Here is a 24,236-nt window from a genome sequence, read left to right on the forward strand (position 1 = left end):
TGAACTGTGCAGAGGATAGTGATAAATTCAAATTGGCATAGGCTGGTGGAATAGGCAGACAAGCAACAAATTAAATTTGATGCAGAGAAGTGTGAAGTGATTCATTTTGGGAAGAACAAGGAGAGGTAGTATAAAATAAATTCTAAAGCGGGTACAGGAGCAGAGGGACCTGGGGGCATATGTGGACAAATCATTGAGGTTTGCAGGGCAGGTTGAGAAAACGGTAATATAGCATACGGGATCCTGGGCTTTATAATTAGGGGCATAGAATACAAAAGCAAGGAAGTTATGTTAAACTTGTATAAAACACTGGTTCCGCCTCACTTGGAGTACTGGGTCCAATTCTGTGCAACACACTTTAGAAAGGACGTGAAGACATTTGAGAGGGTGCAGAAATGATTCACAAGAATGGTTCTAGGGAAGAGGAACTTCAGTTACATGGATAGACGGGTGAATCGGGGGCTATTTTCCTTGGAGAAGAGATTAAATAGGAGATTTGATAGAGGTATTCAAAATCATTCGGGGTCTGGACAGAGTAGATAGGGAGAAGCTGTTCCCGTTGGCATAAGGATCGAGAAGCAGAAGGCACCAATTTAAGGTGATTGGCAAAAGAAGCAACGGCGACATGAGGAAAAACATTTTTACGCAGTGAGTAATTCGGATCTGGAATGCACGGTCTGAGAGTGTGGTGGAGGCAGATTCAATCATGACTTTCAAAAGAGAACTGGACAATTACCTGAAGAGAAAAAAAATTGCAGGGCTGTGGGGAAAAGACAGGGGAGTGGGACTAGGTGAGTTGCTCTTTCAGAGAGCTGGCATGAACACAATGGGCCGAATGGCCTCCTTCTGTGCTGTAACCATTCTATGATTCTACGAAATCTGTGCTGGATCTGCTTTATTAGTCCATACTCGCCCACGTGGCTGTTAATTTTCTCCTGAATTATTGGGCAGGATTTTACCATGTCTCTGGAGACGGGAAGGGAGGCTGGTGTGGGGGTGGAGGAATCAACAAAATTGGCAAAGGGCACTTTCCAACGTTGCCCAAGCCCCCTTCCATTTTGTCTGGGGCGGGGCAGACCAAGGACGGCCTTCCCATCCCAGGCCAATTGAGGCCTTAAGTGGCCAAGTAATGGCCACATAAGGGCCTCTTCCCATCCCCATTCCAATTTATGGAAGACAGAGGGGCCCTCCGCTGCGTGGAGATGCTGCCAGGTGAGACCTGGTGGTCTCCTAGCAGGGTCGGGTGGGTCCCTCCTTTAGGGCAATCCAGGGCCCCTGGAGGCAATGGCCACTCCCCCCCACCACCCAACCCCCCCCCCCCAACCCATCCCCCAGCAAGACACACCACCCTCCCACCCCGTCGTCAGGGCTTGCTTCAATTGCCACGGCAACCCTGACCCTACTTACTTGTCCCGGGGTCTCCGACGTCCTCGGTCAGTGGACACTGCTTCCGTTGGCACTGCTGTTACTGCAAAGCTGCTAGCTCTCGGATTGGCCAGCAGCTCTGGAAGCGGAAGCCCGTCCCTTGAACGGACAGCGTCCCCAACAGCGGGCAGTTAATTGGCTGCCTGCCATGAAATTGTAACGGGGATCAAATGGAAAACCAAGGCGGTGTCTCCCCCCACCCAACGGCCCACTGCCAGGACCCCTGTCACAGGAATAAAATCAGGCTGTTTGTTTCTGAAAGCTTCCCACTACCTATGTTAAACTGACTGGCCTGTAATTGCTGGGTTTATACTTCTCCCCTTTTTTTGAACAAGGGTGCAACATTTACAATCCTCTAGTCCTCTGTTACCACATCTGTATCAAAGGAAGACTGGAAGATTGTGGCGAGCACTTACCCAATTTCTATTCATACTTCCCTCAGCAATTTAAGGTGCAACCTTTCCAGACGGAGTGACTGATCCACTATTAAGTACTGTCAATCTTTCTAGTACCTCCTTTTTATTTGTACCTCATCTGGTATCCAGATAACCTCCTTGTTTACAGTAGCTTTGGCAAAGTCCTCTTCCTTGGTAAATACTGATACAAAGTACTCATTTAATGCCTCAACCATGCCTTCTGCCTCTACCAATAAATCTCTATTTGGGGCCTGAATCAGCCCAACCACTTGTGACTATCTTTTTAATCTTAATATGCCTATAGAAGACCTTCGAATTCATTTTTATGTTAGCTGTCAATCTACTGCCACATGATATGGAACAGTCAAGTGCAGTCAGAACCAACTGCAATAAAAACAGATGTCTAATAAAATTGATTCTGCTGGCTGTGAAAATTGGTGCTATGGTGCCAAGTGTCACAGGTAAGACTACATCAGATCTATCAAAAGTAATGGAATTACAGGTGGGTGTTATATTATGTGATGCAATGTGCTTGTGACCTGGATAAATAAAGCAAATTCTATCCCTCCAGTCCTTGTACAAGCGTACAACTGTACTCAAACCACTGAATAAATTGCGGGGCGATGCGGGGGGTGGGCAGTGGAAACTGGGTGGACCTGGGTTCAAATATGGTTCTGGAAGTCACATTCCTATTCCTAGTTATGGTCCTGCAGCACAAAACCACTCCCGATTAAGCAGCAGTTTGCAATCCCACTCAGTGGTCAAGAACGGTTAGTATGGGAAGATGTCACACGAGTAAGGAGTGCTCTGCTAAAGTTGGCAAAGAGACACACTGTCGAACAGACAGAGCTTTATATCTAACTGCACTACACTTAATTGGGATTGCTGGATGCCAAAACCTGACGTCCAAATGAAAAAGCAATGCCCCCAGGTCAGATAACGTGCCTCAGCTTGATGAAAAGTAATAGTTGGGGTAAAGAAAAAGTACTCTTTGGACATGTGCTGTAATATGATCTCAAAGCTCAAAGATTTGATCTGCTGGGATTTGAAACAAGAACACTGTGCTTAAGAACTCCCCTTTTCTCCTTAACTCTCAGTTTTCTGCAGCCTCATTCCCCAGCCCTGATTTTGTTAGTAAATTCAATTCCCCACTGTAACCATTTCCATCCAAGATAGCTGAGGCTTTGATGTTCTACCCACACAAAGCTTTGAAGTTCAAAATCCAGACTTTGTTACTGTATCAATTTAATGACAGCTACATCACTATAAAAAGTTAATCCTACCATAAAAATAATAGAATGGAGGGGAGTCAGAGGATATCCACATTTACTAAAATATTTGTCATTTTGGCCCAGTTGGTAGCCCTTTCAACAAGTAATCAGAAGGCTGTGTGTTCAATCCCTGCTTTAGGATATAAATTAGACTGGCACAGCTAAAAGAGTGCTGTTTTGTCTGTCTTTCTGAGTGTCTATTAAAGATACTATGATACTATTCAAAGAACAGCAGGGAGTTCTGCTAGCCTTCTGGCCAACATTTCTCCATTAACCAATATCACTAAAAAAACGATTAGATGTTCACCGATCTTACTGGGTTTTGTGGTGTTCTCCCATGCACAAACTGGCTCTCACATTTGCCCATAGAACAAGGTCACTGCACATCATGCCTTAAGAAGTGGTCTCTAATCATTTAAAAATTTGTAAGTTGAATTATTTGAATTCTAAGTCTTTCATATCTCCTTTATAAAACAATTAACTATAGTTATTTGTCAAACTGTACAAAGGCCTATAACACCAATTTTTTCTTGCATTTGTGCACAATTTGTTTTTGAGTCAGATATATTTACATTGTTACCCTGTTAATCTCCCACTGCAGCTAGTTATGGGAGACAATAAATCTGGCAACACGCACCAAAATGGCATGCAACACATAGGTGCCAGAATAACGAAAGCAAAATACTGCAGATTCTGAAATAAAAACAGAAAATGTCGGTAACAGTCAGCAGGTCTGGCAGCATCTGTGCAGACAGAAACAGAGTTAACATTTCAGGTTGATGACCTTTCATCAGAACTTGGAAAAGTTAGAAATGTAATAGGTTTTGAGCAAGTGAAAGCAGGGAGGGTAAGAAAAAGAACAAAAGGCAAGGTTTGTGACAGGGTGGAGGGCAGGAGAAATTATACGACAAGGTGCAAGGCCGAAGGGAACAGTAATAGGACAAATAAAGAAACAAAAGATTTGACTAGAGGTTTGTGCCAGGATAAAATGGTCCTCTTCAGGGCCTGCAGTTTTACAGCGACAAACTACGATGATGATTGGTACAAGTAGATCTCCCTTGCCATTTCTCAAAGTGAGTTCAATGATTCGCTGTTTTATAATGCGGTGTTTATGCCATGTTCGGGATAACATCAAGGCCACTGGTTTACAATGAATAGGTCATTAACTGGATAAACTCACTGACCCAGAGAAGCTACACAATATTTCTAAGTGCATAAGAACATATTATTGTGCAACCTTGGGAACATAACAAATCATTTTTTTGATATTCATTTGTGGGATATGGGGGTCGCTGACTCGTTCAGCATTTGTTGCCCATCCATAATTGCCCTTGAACTGAATGGCTTTTTTTTTTACGAGTCAACCACATTGCTGTGGGTCTGGAGTCACATGTAGGCTTAAGAAACATTAGTGAGCCAGATGGGTTTTTAACAACGATTGACAATGGTTTCACCATTAGAATAGCTTTTAATTCCAGACTTATTAACACAATTCAAATTTCAGCATCTGCAATGGTGACAAATGAACCCATGTCCCCAGAGCATCAGCCTGGACTCTAGATTACTAGTCCAGTGACATTACCACTACGCCATCACCTCCCCTTCTAATTGGGCAGTGGGTCTAATGAAATTTCCCTGGTCCAAGGTGCTTCCATACCTTGCTGAATCACAATAGAATCAAGTCGCAGCTTCATCTCAGCCCTTTCCACAATCCGCTCTTCCACTGTGTTGTCAGTGAGGAGTCGAAACACACGAACCGTTTTCTTCTGGCCAATACGATGTGCACGGTCCTATTTATTAAGAAACATCACAATATTTTTTTTTAAATGCTGTACACATTAATTTAAAAAATCCAAATATATATATATATATATAAAAAAAGTCCTTACAACCAATCTGAAATCTGTATACTATACTATACCTAAAAGCCACAGGAGAATATTTTTTTTAAAAACTTCAGTAACCCCAACAAGCAGATCACTTGGATAAAAGCATAACCAGTTATAGATATAAAGGCCATGTTCAAATTTCAAATAAAAACAGAAAGTGCTGGAAATACTCAGCAGGTCTGGCAGCATCTGTGGACAGAAAAACAGAGTTAACGTTTCATTAACTGTTTCTCTCTCCACAGATGCTGCCAGACCTGCTGAGTATTTCCAGCACTTTCTGTTCTTATTTCAGATTTCCAGCATCCGCAGTATTTTGCTTTTATACAAGGTTCAAATCCTGTTCAGTACTATTAGCCTGAGCGGCACTGAGGGTACTACAAATCGTCTCAGCGTTCTTAAGCTACCAAGGGTAAAAGACAGCCAAGGTTCTTGCTCTTTATTAGTTATGCAGTGACTCGTTGTCAGATAGTGTGCCCTAGGATGTCAAGTGAGGTCAGGATCTGGCTTGGCTGTTGTATAGGAAATAACAGAGTTGTTTGTCAACACCCTCTACACACACGACTACACGAGGGAATACCGGAGAGGATTAATATCTAACACACCATGCTTCAAGTAAACAATCAGCATCTTCAGGGGAGGAGGAAAGAAGACTCAAAGAAAGGATGGAGGAAACACTCTTAACAAACAGCAGGAACAGTGCAACTGTGTATTTGAATAATGGAACTCTGCTTAAGAAATCCTCAAATCTCTTGTAACATGTGCATCTCTGATTTTATGAATTGTAAATCCACAAATTTCATTCATGAACCTAAATTTTCTACTGTTAACAGTGCCGATAACAGAGCACAAAAAGGACTCATTAGCCCAATCTCATTATACAACACACTATATGAAGGAACAGCATCCCGAGTACTAAAGGGAAAAAAGCCGTTAACAGTACACCAAACTTTGCAGACATCCTGGTAAGCTATTATACTGAAAATCTATTTAGAAAAAAGTTACACTTTCAGTAACATTTCTGACCAAGAATTTCCTACAGAAATATTAACCCATTCCCCCTCTTTTCCAATGTTGACAGACTGCTGTGTATTTCCAGATTGTTTTAATTTCAGATTTGCAGTTTCATAGCTGAAATAAAATTCTTTTCCAAGGAAGAAAGCAGAAAAGAGGAATGAACACAGAGAAACAAAAGATAGAGAAGGGAGCAATAAAAGGAGAATGCAAGCGACTGAGAGTTTGGAGGAAGGCATTTATAATGGTAGCTAATCACATCGCTCAAAAACATGGTATTGTATTACATATGCAACAAACTACTTTAAAATGCAGGGATTGCGAATGCAGATCAAGTAATTCAGCAATCTAACAACAGCAGAAGAAAGAAGTTGCATTTATATAGTGCTCAGGAAACCCCAAAGTACTTTATATCTAATTAAGTACTTTTGAAGTGTAGTCAGAAACAGCAATGAGTTAAATGCCAGGATAATATGTTTCAGGGATGTTAGATGAGGGGCAAACATTGGCCAGGACTCTGCACAAGCCCTGGAATCATTTATGTCCACCTATGAAAACAAACGAGGCCTCAATTTAACATCTCATCTGAAAGAAAGCACCTCCAGAAGTGTAACACTCCTTCAGTACTACATTAAAGCGTCAGTTTAGATTACATGCTCAAGTCCTGGAGTTGGGCTTGAATCCACAACCTTCTGACTCAGAGGCAAGAGTGCTACCCACTAAGCCAAAAAGTATTACAATGACAGTCACAACTTTTAAGAAAGATGAACCATTACCTACCATAGCTTGCAAGTCCACCTGTGGATTCCAGTCTGAATCGTACAAAATAACTACATCTGCTGTTGCTAGGTTGATACCCAGGCCACCAGCTCTGGTACTCAGCATGAATATGAACTTCGAACTGTTGAAAGCATTGAAAGAATCTATTGCCCGCTGTTTAAAACAAAGATAAAAACATATATAAATAATTGCAATGGCACGGTCCATTCAGTTCAGCTCTTTCCAAACAACATGATACATAAATCGATATTCAAAATAACTGGGACTTCACTCAAAACATTAACTTGCTTTTTCTCTTGGTGCATTTTCAGAATTTTCTTTTTCTAACATAATCAACTGTTGAGGTTTGAAGTGACATTTCTGCCGAAACAATATATAGCAATATTTTGAGCTTCTTAAACTCTTAAATATTCAGCACTGGAAAAAACACAACAGAAGTGTTACAGACACGACAGGTCCATCAGCACAACAAAGAGTATCCAACCAAAAACATTAACTGGCCATTTCTTTCTCAGATGCTGACTGAACTCACAATTTCCTGCTTTTATTTCAGATTTCCACCATTCAGTTTTTCTTTTCCTTTCCAAAGATGATTTCAACTATTTTAAAATTGTAATGCACAATAGATGGATGCTTATCAACTACGAAAAGGATTGCAAATGAAGTAAAAATAACTAACAAGTGATAAAACTGAGTAGGGGGAATCAGAGAAAATCCATGATAAGGATGAAGTTCCCCAATGGGTGAAAGAGTGATCATATCATCGGCTTTAGAATAGTTATGGACAAGGACAAGGCACAATCAAGTGTAAAAATACTGAACTGGAGGAAGGCTAAGTTAAGTGAGTTGAAAAGAGATCTGATCCAGACAGATTGGAATCAAAAATTGGTAGGCAAAACGATAAATGAACAATGGAAGGCCTTCAAATAAGAGATGGTTTAGGTACAGTGTAGACACATTCCTATGAGAGGGAAAGGAAGGACATCCAAAGCTAAAGCTGCCTAAATGGGGTTAAAATGAGATCGAAAAAGGCAGCTTGTGCCAATTATAAGGTTATGCACACAGTAGATAACCAAGCTGAATATAGAAAGCACAGAGAAGATCTAAAAAAAAAGGAATACAAAGGGCAAAGAGAGAGTATGAGAACATTGGCTAACATGGAAGGGAACCCAAAAGTATTTTATAAGCACAAGTAGTAAAAAGACAGTCAAAGGAAGGGTGGTGCGAATTGGGGAGCAAAATTAGATCATCTTGTGGAGGCAGAGTACATGGCTGAGGTACTAACTGTGTCCTTTGCATCTGTCTTCAGTGGAGAAGAGGATGATGCCAATGTAGCAGTAAAGGAGGAGGCAGTAGCAATATTTGACAGACTAAAAATAGAGGATGTACTTGAATGGTTAACAGTCGTCAAAGTAGAACAACAACAACTTATATTTATATAGTTCCTTTAACATATTAAAATGTCCCAAGGAGCTTCACAGGAGCATTATAAAAGATGATACCCAGCCACATAAGGTGTTATTAGATCAGATGACCAAAAGCTTAGTCAAAGAGATAGATTTTAAGGAGCGTCTGAAAGGAGGAAAGTGAGGTAAAGAGGCAGAGAGATGTAGGGAGGGTGATCCAGAGATTAGGGCCCAAGCAACTGAAGGCACGGTCACCCAGTCCAGATGGGCTGTATCCTGGGTTAATGAAGGAAGCATGGATGAAAATTGTGGAGGCTCTGGCCACAATTTTCCAATTCTCCTTGGATATGGAAGTGATGCCAGAGAACTAGAGGACTGCAAATGTTGCAGGAATGTTTAGAAAGGGGGAGAGGAATAAACGCCACAGTTAGAAGTCAGTCAGCCTAATGTTGGTGGAGAAACCTTTAGAGACAATAATCCAAATCAAAGAAAAAAGGGATGCAGCGATCAGTAAGACAAAAATAGAATCCGTGTGGATAGAGATAAAAGACAATAAAGGATCAATCACATTAATAGGTGTAGTTTACAGACCACCTAATAGTGGAAGGGAGGTCAAAGAAGAAATATGCAGACAAATTAGGGAATTGAGTAAAAAACGTAGAATAATCATCATGGGGGATTTCAACTACCTGATATTAACTGGGCAAGAGTTAGGTAAAGGGATAATAGAATGGAGTTCCGACAATGTGCTGAATTTTTCCTTCGAGGATCAAGTGCCGTCACTGGGGCCAAAAGCAGAGCTGATTACACACAGGTGGTCAGGAGGACCTGGGATGGCATTTTACCAGCAACAGCCAATTAACAAGCTGCCACGCAATTGACGACGCCAGACCACCCCCCCACAGAGCTGCCGGTGCAAACAGAGGGCCGGCAGGTCAGCAGCCTCGGCAGTGCCACTGATAATGGTAGCCACTGCTGAGGCTGCAGCATGAAGGAGAGGGTGCCTCAATGTCAAAGCGCCCTCAAAGAAGAGGTAAGTTTGTTTTAAAGAGCTGGGGCCAGGTAGGCAGGCCCCAGCGATCAGAGCTGGGCTGGGGTGGGGGGAGAGGGGCGTCTCCTTCAAGTGGCAGCACCGTAGCTGCTAGGGCAACCCTTGCCACTGGACCTTTACGAGGGTCCCTCTCCCAGAAACCCGCTGGGAGGGCACCAGGGTTTACCTGATAGTCTCCCCATGCGGCAGGAAGCCCTCCCGAATCAGGCAAAATGTCAGCAGGAGCGGGAAGTAGCCCTTATTTGAGCCTTTAAGTGGCTCAATTGGCTGAACTGAGGGCGACTGCTCCGCTAAGGTTCTGCCGCTGCTGGTAATATGCCATGGCAGCGGGAAGACGTTGGGCTCCCCTCCCGATGCCTTCCCCCGCCATATTTCCAGCCCTCCGTCTCCCAGCCTGTCGCCACAGAACTACTGAAATACAGCCCGATGGATACAGGTCTCCTTTCTATCCAAATATGTAACATGTCCAACAAGGGACGATTCGCTACTGGATCTAGTAATGGGGAATGAGGCAGAGCAGATAAGAGAATTAAAAGTAGGGGAACATCTAAGCAATAGTGACCATAATATAGTACACTTTAACATGATAATAGAGAAGGACATAAGTATGATGAAAACAGGTTAATAGATTGCAGAAAAGCTGATTATGAGGGGCAAGAATAGAGCTTGGGAAAATAAAATGGACAACAATATTGGCAAACAACGATGTAGAACAACAATGGGAAACATTTAAAATGGTGTTCGACAGAGTGCAAGAAAAATTTATTCCACTAAAAGGAAAGAACAAACTAAACTCTAGGGAGACTCCATGAATGAATAAAGGCATAAGAGAACAATTTGGAGGTTAGGAAAAAGGCATACAGTAAGTACTTGGGCGGCACAGTGGTTAGCACCACAGCCTCACAGCTCCAGCGACCCGAGTTCTGTTCTGGGTCCTGCTTGTGTGAAGTTTGCAAGTTATCCCTGTGACCACGTGGGTTTCCGCCGGGTGCTCCGATTTCCTTCCACAGCCAAAGACTTGCAGGTTGATAGGTAAATTGGCCATTGCAAATTGCCCCTAGTATAGGTAGGTGGTAGGAAAGTGAGGGAGGGAATATGGGATTAATGTAGGATTAGTATAAATGGGTGGTTGATGGTCGGCACAGACTCAGTGGGCCGAAGGGCCTGTTTCAGTGCTGTATCTCTCTATGACTCTACATAGACAGCAAAGGAGCTCATGACAAGATGAATACGAAGAGAAGTAAAAAAAATTAGGAAGGCAAAGAGGAAATATGAAATTAAATTGTCAAGGAAAACAAAACAGTAAAATATTTTACAGGCACATCAATAAAAAAAGGCTGGGAGGGGAACAGGACCATTCAGGGATAGACAGGATAATACCACAGGTATTGATAAAGCGATGGCAGAAATATTAAATAATAATTTCGCTTTGGTAGGGAGATAGAACAGGTAGACATGACATTGAGTGATGAGATGAGCAATAAGCAAAAAGGGGATGTATTGAATAAACTAATCAAACTAAGAAGATAAAGCCCCTGATCCAGATGGATTACATCCATATTTTATTTTAAATCAAGGGAAGAGGGAAGAGGTAGCAGTGGCATTACTACACATGTTTAATATTTCATTCGAAAAAGGTTTAGTGGCAAGGACTGGCAGATAGCTCACGTAATTTCTTTATTTAGAAGGGGGACAGAACATGCTCAGGAAATTATAGACCAGTCAGCTTAACATCGGTAGTAGGAAAAATAATGGAATTCCCACTAAAAGAGAGAATAGAAGAACATCTAGAAAAATATAATAATGAGCAGTCAGCATGAATTTCAAAAGGGAAACTCTTGCTTGACCAACCTTATTGAATTTTTGAGGAGGTAACAGAGAGAGTAGACAATGGTAATGCAGTAGATGTAATGTATCTGGATTTTCAAAAGGCCTTCAATAAGCTGCCCCACAACAGACTAATAAATAAGGTTAGAGAAAGCGAAGTCAAGGGACAAGTGGCAGAATGGATTGCTAGCTGGCTTCAAGACAGAAAGCAGAGAGTGGGAGTAAAGGGTAGTTATTCAGAATGGCTGAAGGTGAGAAGTGGTGTTCCACAAGGATCAGTGCTGGGACCACTGCTGTTCAGAATTTACATTAATGATTTGACTTTGGAATCAAAAGCACAATTTCTAAATTTGCAGATGATACCAAATTGGGGGGGGGGGGGGGGGGTGGGGGGGGGCTAGTCAGTAGAGGAGGACAGCAACAAATTACAGGAGGACGTTAATAAAACTTTCAGAATGGGCAAATAATTGGCAAATAAAATTCAACACAGATAAATGTGAGGCAGTACATTTTGGTAGGAAGTATACGGAGGACACTTATTACTTGGAAGGTGCGAGTCTAAGTGGGGTAGAGGAATAAATGGATCTTGGAGTACAAATATACCTATCATTAAAAGTTGTGCCACAGCTTAGCAAGGCCATAAAAAGCAAACCAAGCACTCAGCTTTATTTCTATAGTGAGTGAATTGAAAAATAAGGAAATTAGACCAAGATGGGCCAACTGGCCTCTTTCTGTGCCGTAAACTTTCTATGATTCTATGACCACACAGAGTACAGCAATATTATAAAAAGGATATAGAGGCACTGGACCAGGGTGCAGAGAAGGTTTACAAGGATGATACCAGAAATGCCTCGGTATACATATCAGGAAAGGATGAACAGGCTGGGTCTCTTTTCTTTTGAGAAAAGAAGGCCGAGGGGTGACCTAGTAGAGGTCTTTGAAATTATGAAAGGTTTTGATAGTGATACAGAGAGAATGTTTCCTCTTGTGTAGAAGAGCATAACTAGAAAAATTCAATATAAGATAGTCACCAAGAAATCCAATAGGGAATTCAGAAGAAACTTCTTTACCCGAAGAGTGGTGAGAATGCAGCACTCGCTACCACAGGGCATAGTTGAAGCGAATAGTATAGATGCATTTAAGGGGAAGTTCAACAAGCATGAGGGAGAAGGGGGTAGAGGGTTATGATGATAGATATAGATAAGGAAAGATGGGAGGAGGCTCAAGTGGAGCATAAACACCGGCATGGGCTGGTTGGACTGAATGGCCTGTTTGTGAGCCATATATCCTATGTAAAATAAATTAGCACTTGGAAAAGTATGGATTAATAAATGAAAGTTAGCACGGATTTGTTAAAGGCAAATCGTGTTCGACTAATGTGATCGGATTAGGTAGGGAAAAACTGTCCCCATTGGTGGAAGGATGGGGAACAAGAGGGCACAGATTTAAGTTAATTGGCAAAAGAAACAATAGTGACTTGAGGTAAAACGTTTTCATGCAGCGAGTGGTTAGGATCTGGAATGCACAGCCTGAGAGTGTGGCGGAGGCAGATTCAATCAAGGCATTCAAGAGGGAATTGGATTGTTATCTGAAAAAGGAAGAATGTGCAGGGCTACAGGGAGAAGGCAGGGGAGCGGCACTGGGCAAACTGCTCTTTTGGGAGAGCCTGTGCAGACACGATGGACCCAATGGCCTCCTTCTGTGTTGTAACAATTCTGTGAGTTCTTTGATGAAGTAACAGAGAATGTTGATAGTACTAGGAACTTACAAAAGGCATTTGACAAACTACCACATAGTAGACTTGTTAGCAAAATTGAGCCCAATGATTATAAGGGCAATGGCAGCATGGATACAAAATTGGCTCACAGACAGAAAGCAGAGAATAGGGTTAAAGGTTGTCTTTCAAATTGTACAGAAGTGTTCCCCAGGGGTTAGTATTAGGGCTACTGCTTTTTTTTTTATACGTATTAATGACTCAGACTTGGGTATACAGGGCATACTTTCAAATTCTGCAGATGATACAAAACTCAAAATGTAGTTAAAAATGAGGATAGTGACAGATTTCAGGAGGATTGGTAAAATGGCAGACACCTGGTAGATGAAATTTAATGCACAGAAACACGAAGTGGTGCATTCTGGTAGGAAGAATGAAAAGAGACAATATAAATTAAATTTTAATTTAATTTTAAAGGGGATTGAGAAACATAGAAATCTGGGGGTGTACATACACACATCTTTAAAGGTGGCAGGACAAGTTGAGAAGGCTGTTTTAAAAGAGCATATGGAATCATTGGCTATATTAATGAGGATTACAGTACAAAAGCAAGGAAGTTATTGCTAAACCTTTATAAAACACTGGTTAGACCTCAGCTGGAGTATTGTGTTCAATTCTGGACACCACACTTTAGGAAGGATGTAAAGACCTTGGAGAGGGTCCCGCAGAAATTTACTAGAATGGTATCAGGAATGAGGAACATTAGTTATGTTGCGACTGGAGAAGCTGGTGCTGTTCTCCTTAGAGCAGAGAAGATTAAGAGGAGAATAATCATAAAAATCATGAGTGGTTTTGATAGAGTAAATAAGGAGAAACTGTTTACAGTGGCAGAAGGGTCAGTAACCAGAGGACACTGATGTAAGGTGACTGGCAAAAGAACTAGAGGTGACATGAGGAAACATTTTTACACAGCGAGTTGTTGTAACCTAGAATACACTACCTGAAAGGGTGATAGAAGCAGATTCAACAGTAATATTCAAAAAGAGGACTGGATAAATACTTCCAGGGAAAATATTTTACAGGGCTTTGGGGAAACAGTAGGGGGAAGGGATTAATTTTACAGCACTACCAAAGGGCACAGGCACGAAGGGCCGAAAGGCCTCCTTCTATGCTGCATCATTCTATTGCCCCAATATTTACTGGGGCAGTTTGCTTAAGACGGGGGAGGGACTTTTGAGCTGGAAACCCAGAAGTCCAGTTTTAACTCCAGAGTGCATTTAAAAAAAAACTAACAGGTTTCCCGCCTGGAAGTCGGCTTGGTTGACAGGCTTGGCTCCCAGTCTATCAGGGAACACTCTGGAGGAGGCTACAGCCATAGATGCAGGCAAGCAACCTAGTGCTGTGTTAGTGGGAGCATGGGATGGGAAGGTTTTTGGATTCTGAATTGCAGGTAAGCTTGGTGAGCTGGGAGGAAACACTGCAGCTCCTCCTGGCCCACAAGCAGTGCTGTAAAGGCACTTACCTTTTCCCCAAAACAGTCTTCACGCTTACCCACTGTTTTTTTCAGGTTTGCACTTGCTGCTGTTCAATATTCAGTATATTAACACCTAATCTGTACTAATGCTTTGTCTTTCAACACACCATTAACATACTGTTTGCCTTTGCTCCGTGACCTTTTGGTCAGCTATGTGGCCTGGTCCAATCTAGACCTCCTTTGTTATCTCTTGCCCCACCCCCACCTCACTTGCTTATAACCTGTGACTTTTCTAATATTTGTCAGTTCCGAAGAAGGGTCACTGACCCGAAACGTTAACTCTGCTTCTCTTTTCACAGATGCTGCCAGACCTGCTGAGTGGTTCCAGCATTTCTTGTTTTTATTTCAGATTTCCAGCATCCGCAGTATTTTGCTTTTATTCACTTTCCTTTAGCTGCTTGGTTTCCAAAGGCCTGGAAAATCCAGGCCGCCAGCATTAAATCTGTAAGGTTAACGTGAGGCTTCCAGCTTCATTATAATATTTAAATGGCCAAACTGTCTTTTGGGAGCGGGTTGGCTGCTCTCCCCTGTCCCGCCTTCTTTAAACCCAGAAGTGGAGGCAGGCAGGAGTCAGGTTTGAGATAAAAATGTTTACACATCATCCGACCACAGCCCATACGTTTTTTGGGGGTTAAAGTTACCCCTCTATGATTCTAAGATTCTAATGCTTAATCACATTTAGAGGCACCATGTGATGAGGCATTGACTCAAAGACCAGAAAGTGTGATCACAGATCTGTGATGAGTTGACTCTTCTCAGGCAGCTCAGCAGTTGAGTTTAATAAAGTGGTCTCCAAGCCCTTAAACTAGAGGGACAAGCAGAAATAAAATAAGCCAAGATTCCCACTCCTGATTAGGTGACTCCAACTGGTAAGTTCTCAGATGTAGCTTTCAGATGATGACAGGACTGGGCCAGATTATTCAAGGATATCACAACCCCATGATCCTTCTTTTTAAATTCTAATTTCTACATAGACACACTGCCTAATGGGGCTCAATGGTGGGAGATCAACAACACAATACAAAATGAAGCCTAAACCTAGGATTTTCAGGTCTATATGACCCACTGATACATGGGGCAATGCCATGGGGCGGTACAGTGGCGCAGTGGTTAGCACTGCAGCCTCACAGCTCCAGCGACCCGGGTTCAATTCTGTGTACTGCCTGTGTGGAGTTTGCAAGTTCTCCCTGTGTCTGCGTGGGTTTCCTCCGGGTGCTCCGGTTTCCTCCCACATGCCAAAGACTTGCAGGTTGATAGGTAAATTGGCCATTATAAATTGCCCCTAGAATAGGTAGGTGGTAGGGAAATATCGGGGCAGGTGGGGATGTGGTAGGAATATGGGATTAGTGTAGGATTAGTATAAATGGGTGGTTGATGGTCGGCATAGACTCGGTGGGCCGAAGGGCCTGTTTCAGTGCTGTATCTCTAAACTAAACACCTATTAACCCATCAATGGAAGCTAGTAATCTATATATTTCTTGAGAACATGAGCAGCATCACAGACCTCTCTCTCTTCATGTGGAGTTTGCCCATCAAGACGACAATAGTCATAGCCACGCCACATACAGTAATCTTCAAGAATATCCATCAAACGGGTCATCTGGCTGAAAATGAGGACTCTGGAACCTTCAGGACAAATGGATATTAGAAAAAGCATGGAAGAGCATCTCTCAAAGTCAATTAGTCAGGTAACAGCATCTTTGCAAACCTAGATTTCAGGGCCCTTATCTCAATTCCCAGATTGTGCTAACAGCTACAGTTACAGGCTGGAATTTTACAGTGGATGGATGGGAGCCGGACTCCGACATGAAAGTCGGTGGCGAACCCGCTTCTGCCTAGCCCGGGGATCCATCCCGTATTTTATAGGTCCCCGGGCTTTAATTGTCCTGAGGCAGGACTTCCACCCACTTGAGGGAGGAGGTCCTGCCTCAGTGAGCTGCCGGCCAATCAGCAGGCTCTTAGTCCCAGCAGCGCCACTGGGAGTGGTGGCCACTGCTGGGACTGCAGCCCAACCAATGCCATGGATCGAGAAGGGAAGGTAAGTAGGGGCGTGCCTCACTCAGGGGGATCGGTCGTTCCCTGGTGAGGCTGAAGTGGTCGTTTGGGGGGAGGGTGGTGTCTTGGGACCCAGGGGTGGGTTGGGAGGTGGGGATGGCCCTCAATCGGGCACCCTGTGCCCGACTGCCATGCGCACCCTCCCCCACACCAACCCCCTCCCCCCCCGGTGCGGAAAGGCCGGCAGCTATCGCTGGGCGGCCTTTCACATCCCCAGCATACCTGCTTGCCAAGGGTAAAATACCCGTGGAGGTGGGCAACAGCCCTTAAGTGGCCACTTAAGGGTCTTGATTGGCCTTGGGCGGGCAGGCCGTTTCCCACCACCCCCCCAACCCCTCCCGCCCCCTGCCTGACCACCGTAAACTTGTCCAGAAACAGGGCGGGTAGGCCTCCTGGAGCCTGCTGCTCAATTTTACCACCATCCGACCCGCTGGGGCAGCATAAAATTCCAGCCACAGAATCAGAATACTACTTTTATTTAAAATATACAGCCTGATTGTGCAGAATAGGCTCCAACAGGCCTCACTAAGCCAGGGTTGATTCTTTGACTTGACTGTAATGGTAGAGTGAGGGAAATGCCAAGGCCATGAGGTTACAGATTGTGGTGGAACACAATTCTGCTGCTGCTGATGGCCCACATCGCCTCACGGATGGCCAGTTTTAATCAGCTAGTTCTGCTCTCAATCTATCCCATTTAGCATGGTGGTGGTGCCACACAACACGATGGATGGTATTCTCAGTGTGAAGACAGGACATGGTTACAAGGATAGTGCTGTGAACTAAAGCTGTCATGGACAGATGCATCTGCGACAGCAAGATTGGTGAGGATGAGGTCAAGTAGGTTTTTCCCTCTTGTTGGTTCTCTCACCACCTGCCACAGGCCCAATCTGGCAGATATGTCCTTCAGGACTCAGCCCGCTCGTTTAGTAGTGGTGCTAGTGAGCCACTCTTGGTGAGAGACATTGATGTCTCCCACCCAGAGTACATTCTGTGCCCTTGCTATCATCAGTGCTTCTTCCAAGTGGTGTTCAACATGGAGGAGCATTGATTCATGAGGGAGACTGGTAGATGCTTAACCTGATGGCATGAGACTTCATGGGGTCCAGAGTCATTGTTGAGGATTTCAAGGGCCACACCGTCCCTGGGTATGTCTTGTTCCACCAGAGGTGGCTGCACAGTGGTATACAACCAGCATTTACTCAAGGATGCTGATGGAAGAGTCTGGGACATTGGCTGTGAAGTATAATTTGGTGAGAATGACTATGTCAGGCTGTTGCTTGACTAGTCTGTGGGACAGCTCTCTCACTTTGGCATAAGTCCCCAGATGTTGGTAAGGAGGATTTTGCAGGGTGTGCCTTTGTCATTCCTGGTGCCTAGGGCACTGCTGGGTAGTCCGTACAGTTTTATTCTTATTTAACTGTTTTGTAGTGGTTTAATACAACTGTGTGGCTTCCTAGATCATTTCAGAGGGTAGTTAAGAGTTCATTACAGCAGTAGGCCAGACTGGGTCAGGACGGCAGATTTCTCCCCTGAAGTCCATTTGTGTCATTAGGACACTCGTGAACCAGATGGGTTTTTATGACAATCCGGTAGTTTCATGATCATCATTATTGAGATCAGCTTTTTATTCCAGATTTATTAATTAATTGAAATAAATTCCCCCAGCTGCCATGGTGGGATTTGCACTCAAGTCTCTGGAGCATTAGTCCAGGTGTTATGACCAGGTGAGAGTATAATGTGGAGTAGTGTTAAATTATCCACTCTGATAAGAAAAAAGGAATAGCAAAATATTTTTTTTAAAAGGGGGGAGACTAGTAGATGTTGGTATTCAGAGGGTTTTAGGTGGTTCTTGTACATGAATCACAGTAGATTAACATGCAGGTACAGCAAGCAGTTAGGAAGGCAAATAGTTTGCTAGCATTTATTGCAAGGAAATTGGAGTATGAGCTTATTGGTAATATTACTGGACTAGTGATCCAGAGGCCTGGTATCATGAAGACCCCTCCTGCCAAGAATGAGGCATATTAATTTTATCATATGAATGTTAATTTTAAACTGTTGCTGGAATGACGAAATGACTTGTTTAAAGAGATCAGCAGTGGCTGGAAAACATTTGCATACTAAGAGACAATGCTCAAAATAGCCTGTTGGATGAGCGCCAGGTTACTGAGTGAAAGGTGGGAAGTAGGCCAGAAGAGCTTTGGAACAGTCAGGTATAGAGGTAAAGACATGGGATTAGGGTTTCAGCACCAGATGGGCTGAGGCAGAAGTGGAGTTGGGTGATGTTATAGAGGTGGAGGTAGGTGGTCTTGGTGATGGAGCATCGTGTAGATGGTACACACTGCTATCACTGTGCGTAGGTGATGGAAGCAGTGACTGTTTAATGTGGTGGGTGGGGTGCCGATCAAGCCTTGTAGATGGTGGACAGGCTTTGGGGAGTCAGGAGGTGAGTTACTTGCCACAGAATTCCCAGCCTCTGACCTGCTCTTGCAGCCACTGTATTTATGTGGCTGCTCCAGTTCAGTTTCTGTTCAATGGTAACCCCCAGGATGTTGATATTGGGGAATTCAGTGATGGTAACGGCACTGAACATCAAGAGGAGATGGTTAGATTCTCTCTTGTTGGAGATGGTCATTGCCTGAACATTGTCCAAGTCTTGCTGCATATGGACATGGACTGTTTCAGTATCTGAGGAGTTGCAAATGGTACTGAACTGCTGTGGGTTAGTCAAATTAATCCCACTTTCTGTGTTTCCACATTATATAGTAAAGCTCAATAGGTCAAGAAATACTACAAATATAAAGGGGAGAGAGTGGCACATAGTGGTCATTCTTCTAAGATAGGAATTAGAAAATCCAGTAAAGTAAAAGTTCATTTAAAATTAACACCAGCTGTCTCTGAACACCTACTTTGTTCTCTCAATTTAGGCAGCAGTTTATCCAGAACTACCATCTTGCCGCAGTTGTAAACCAGATGAGTATCTGTAGTGTAAGGAGGGCCAGGCTCAGCACCATCAAAGAGGTACGGGTGGTTACAGCACTTCCGCAGCTGCATCAAGATGTTCAACAAACGCATCTTGTCCATCTTTCCAGCAGAGTTTAGAATGTCAATATCTTTCATCAAGATTTTTGTGTACCTGAAAACATTAAGAAGTAAACATAAATTTAAACCTTAAGGTATTCTGCAGTTTAAAAAGGGCAAAACAAAACTCAATATTGGGGTGCACAGCTGAAAAGTGGCCACTTGGGCAAAGCACTGGAGAGCTGTCAGCTCACTTAGAACCATACTCACCAAGATTCAGTAATTTCAGGAGAGTGGAGAAAAATTTGTGAAAAAACCTACCATATTAAAATTAGCTAAAAGTGCATCGAATATATTGATTTAAGACTTGTTTTGGAGCCACAAAGACTAAATTCACACAGCAATTTACTAAACTAATTAAGAATATGAAATAGAGACCAGAGAACTGGCTTGTATGTGACTTTGTCATCATTGGGCTTTAGAATCCTATTCTCTTCCCATCAAAACTTTTTAACATCCAACTGAACAGACAAATCTCGCTTTTAACATCTTCAAAAGGTGGCACCCCAAGTAGTGCAATGTCAGCCTGTATCATGTAGGTATCATGTCCTGGTGAGGCCAAATCCTAAAGCTTTGTCACCCAGCGATGACAGTACTACCATTTGAGCCAGTCTGACATTGCAACAACTACTGTAGTTCAAACTGGACATTCCTGCCCGCTCATGCAATTTTCTTATTTCCATATTGAATTACTAACTAGGGTGAGTCTTTTGCAATTTCAGCTTCAGTCATGACATTTAACTAGCCCACCTAGTACACAGTAATAAAACACTTTAATGCAGTTAGATTTTGAGCACGTTAGTTATGTTGTTGCAAACTGCATCTTAGATGGATATTAAGCAAACAATAAAGTTTTAATGAGGGTTGGGCGTGAGGGTGAGCTTCTGCTTGAGGCAAGCACAAGATGGCACAACTGGCATTCGTAAGTAGGTCCAGTGATAAGTCATTTTCAGGACAGCGGATTGACTGGTGCCACCTGAGACCATTTTACAAATAGAACCACATAGCAAAGTAGCAGAAAGTGACCAACACCTCAAAACAGTACCCTGAAAGTTAAGAAGCTTCAACAGCAGTTGTCCGCTTACCATTCTCTTTGCATTTTACTGAGACCAACATAAATCTTGGTTTCTTTTTTAGGAGGCAAACTTTTTTCAACCTCTGCTTTTATTCGCCGAAGCAAGAATGGTCGGAGCACCTTAAATGTTCAAAATGAGAAACAGTAGTGTTAGGAGGGGGAGAAAGATGAAAAGCAAGAGTTTGCAGGTTATAGATTCCTTGACAGAAGTAGGCCGTTTCCTGTAGAGTGGCAAGGATGCAATCAAAATGCTGTCTGTGGGAGAATGATTTTTTGTTCATCTAATCAGAAAGTCAAAATGTGTCTTTGAAGTTCCAGAATTAGTTTTAAATGCTGAAAACCAAGTATGACCATTCACAGAACTGGCCAATTTGTAAACCCCTCTCTAGTCAATAATGTCTGAGTTTCCTCAATAATGCTGAATTTAAATTTTTTTATGTGAATTTTTTTTCAAGTAATGAAGTGGCATTCTTTGTCTCATGATACAAAATCCACGTAGCATGCCACAAGCAGGAGGGATGATAAACTTACAGCATGTAAACGTTCCACTAGCTGCTGATCACCCAGGCAGTTGTTTGTGTCAAACCAAGAGTCAAAATCCTGTATAGATTAGAGGAAAAAGTCAGTCTCTCCACAAGAATATGAAAAATCATTTAACTGTTGGCTTTTTGTACCATAATTTGCTTTTTTGAAATCATTTATCACAATGGTCAATTAATTTCTTTAAAATTCCTTTCCTCCATTTTTTTCCCTTTACCCCCTCCTCTCTTGTCAGGAGCAAATCATGCAAAGAAACAGTTCCAAGGGGATTTTAGTTCATTGTTGAAGTAGTCATTCTTCTTCATCTATGAACCTGGATTAATGAGCTATGATTGGGCTTTTTAGTAATGGTTGGGTGCAGATGGTAGGGAGGTGGGGCACAACGTCAAGCCTGGACCTGTGTTCAGTTGGTAATCGTGCATGCAGACCTCGCAGCATGTGTTGAAAAATTAATCAGGAAGCCAGCATTTATTGCTCATCCCTAACTGCCTTTGGTAGTAGTGTTGAGCCGCCTTCTTGAACTGCTGCAGTCAGTGTTGGTGAAGGTACTCACACAGTCCTATTATGTCGTGAGTTCCAGGATTTTGACGCAGTAACAATGAAGGAACAATGATATAGTTCCAAGTCAGGATGATGTGTGATTTGTAGGGGAACTTGCAGGTAGTGGTATTCCTATGCGCTTGATGCTCTTGCTCTTCTAGGCAGTCGAGGTTGTGGATTTGGAAAATGTTGTCGAAGAAGCCTTGGCAAGTTGCTGCAGTGCATCTTGTAGATGGTACACACTGCAGCCACTTTGCACAGGTAAAGGGAGTAAAGGAATGTTTAAGATGGTGGATGGAGTGCCAATCTAGCGGGCTGCTTCATCCTGGATGGTGTCGAGCTCCTTGAGTGTTGTTGGAGCTGCACTCATCCAAGAAAGTGGAGAGTATTCTATCACATTCCTGATCTGTGCCTTTCAGATGGTGGGCAGGCTTTGGGCCACAGAATTCCCAGCATCTGACCTAATCTTGTAGCCTCATTGTTTATGTGCCTGGTCCAGTTAAGTTGTTGGAGATCCTAATGTCAATTTTCTCAAGCAAGGTCAGCTAACTCAGCGAAAATGAATGATAAAATATGGAACCTACATGGTCTCTACACAACAATGGCACACCACGTGCCACTTTTGCCCACTGCACCCCGGGGTATGGGGTGGGGGCAGTGGTCAGATCTTGGACAAAGATAGGGGGGCCAAGACAGGGAGAGCGGGCTGATTGGCACCTGGTAGTGACCTTCAGGACTTGTTGTAGAGCGAGAAGGGGCATTCCTGTTCCTCCTAACTGCACATCAAACTTTAAAAAAAAATGTTTTAACTTAACTACGGGATGTGTGGTGGGGCTTGAAACCAAAGTTAGATAATGCAGGAGTACACAGAGCTCAAGGGTAAAATGCATCGTGGAGGCAGTATACTGCAGGCAGGCCTCAGAAGCTCAAGCTTGACCACTCTGGACAGGTTCGTGGGTATGAACTGAAGAAAAACACAAGCATTGGAAGTGTAGGGGCAAAAGAACAACCCTGAGAAAAAAGACAAAAAGAGATCAGAAGCAAGATTGATGGATGATAGAACAGGGAACTGTCATGACAGCTGAAAACAGGTTGATTTATCACCCCATCATAGAATTGGACTGCTCCATGGACCAAGATTGATGGTCACTGCAATCTTAATTATGCAGAAGCACAGACATAACCTTTTAAGATATAAACAGATATTTAGAAAACTCACTTTTTGTTCTTAGATTTTAAGGAAATTTATGCATAGAAAATGAAATACCAATTATAGTTTTATCATGAGATGACGGGAACTGATCCAAGCAAATCACCACCTTACAGGGCAAGGTGAGTCAATAGAACATTTTCATCCAAAGGGTAGTAAGAGTTGGGGAATAGGTTAGTCGCGAAGACCACAGAACCAGGCAGTGTAAATAGATTGGAAACAATTAGACGCGGTTTTGAAAAGAGAAGGAATTGAGGGATATGATGAAAAGGTGGGGTAGAATTATGGGAAAGTGACAAGTTGCTTAGGACGAATGGCCACTGAACGGAAACCTGAATATAACCATCAACACTGGACAGTCTCAATAAAAATGATGTCAACTTACATCAGCAGAATTGAACACATCAGGCAACAGGAAGTTGAGCAAAGCCCACAGTTCATGGAGATTATTCTGCAAAGGTGTCCCTGTCAGTAGCAAACGGTTTGTTGATTTAAACTCCCGAACTATTTCAGACAGCTGACAAGAAAAAGAAAAATTGACAGAATTGGATAAATGCAGGAGTAAAAAAAATTCTGAAAAAGTACATATACATTTACACAAAAATCACAAAGAAATGAAAAAGACCTGAATTCGTATAGTGCCTTTCACAACCTCAGGATAGCCTGAAGCGCATTAGAACGAATGAAGTATTTTGAAGTTGAGTCACTGTCGTAATATAGGAAACGCAGCAGCCAATTTATGTACAGCAAACTCCCTCAAACAGCAACGTGATAATGACCAGATAATCTGTTTTGGTGATGTTGATTGAGGGATAAATATTGGCCAGGACACAGGGGATAACTCTTCTTTGAAAAAGTGCCATGGGATCTTTTATGTCCACCTGTGAGGGCACACAGGGCCTCAGTTTAACATCTCATCCAAAAGAAGGCACCTTCAACAGTGCAGCACTCCTTCAACACTGCCTTGGAGTGTCATCCTAGCTTTTTGTGATCAAGTCCTGGAGTGGTTCTTGAACTCACAATCTCTGACTCGGAGCTGAGTGCTGCCAACTGAGCCATGGTTGACACACAGCATGCAATTAGCCTGCTGAACCCAAACAGTCTTTGTTGGTATTTAGCTTCCAGATGAACAATAATCCTAATCCAATGTGCCTGCCCTGTTCCCATATCGTTTTATTTCTCTTTTCTTTAACTACCTATCTAACTATTCTTAGGGGTAGACGGTGGCATAATGGTAATGTCACTGCACTAGTAATCAAAGACCCAGGCTAATGCCTGGGGACACAGGTTCAAATCCCACCATGGCAGCTGGTGGAATTTAAAATTCAATTAATTAATAAAAAAAATCTGGAATTAAAAGTTAGTCTCAGAAATGGTGCCACGAAACTATCATTGATTGTCTTAAAAATCC

The 24,236-nt window shown here is 42.8% G+C and overlaps 1 protein-coding gene across 2 annotated transcripts in view; it reads right to left on the reverse strand.

Annotated features, from left to right (window-relative positions):
* The window catches only part of smarca1 (SWI/SNF related, matrix associated, actin dependent regulator of chromatin, subfamily a, member 1), a 105,648-nt gene that overhangs the window by 36,849 nt on the left and 44,563 nt on the right, over positions 1-24,236 (reverse strand). For both annotated transcript variants that reach the window (XM_068047393.1, XM_068047392.1), the window contains exons 9-15: positions 23,211-23,342; positions 21,067-21,135; positions 20,546-20,655; positions 19,289-19,515; positions 15,829-15,950; positions 6,793-6,945; positions 4,770-4,902 (exon numbers count right to left, since the gene is read on the reverse strand). In XM_068047393.1, coding sequence (XP_067903494.1) covers positions 4,770-4,902; positions 6,793-6,945; positions 15,829-15,950; positions 19,289-19,515; positions 20,546-20,655; positions 21,067-21,135; positions 23,211-23,342 — 946 coding nt within the window. The remainder of the gene's footprint in view (positions 1-4,769; positions 4,903-6,792; positions 6,946-15,828; positions 15,951-19,288; positions 19,516-20,545; positions 20,656-21,066; positions 21,136-23,210; positions 23,343-24,236) is intronic.

This window comes from Heterodontus francisci, chromosome 15 (genome assembly GCF_036365525.1).
Source record: "Heterodontus francisci isolate sHetFra1 chromosome 15, sHetFra1.hap1, whole genome shotgun sequence".
Lineage (NCBI taxonomy): Eukaryota > Metazoa > Chordata > Chondrichthyes > Heterodontiformes > Heterodontidae > Heterodontus > Heterodontus francisci.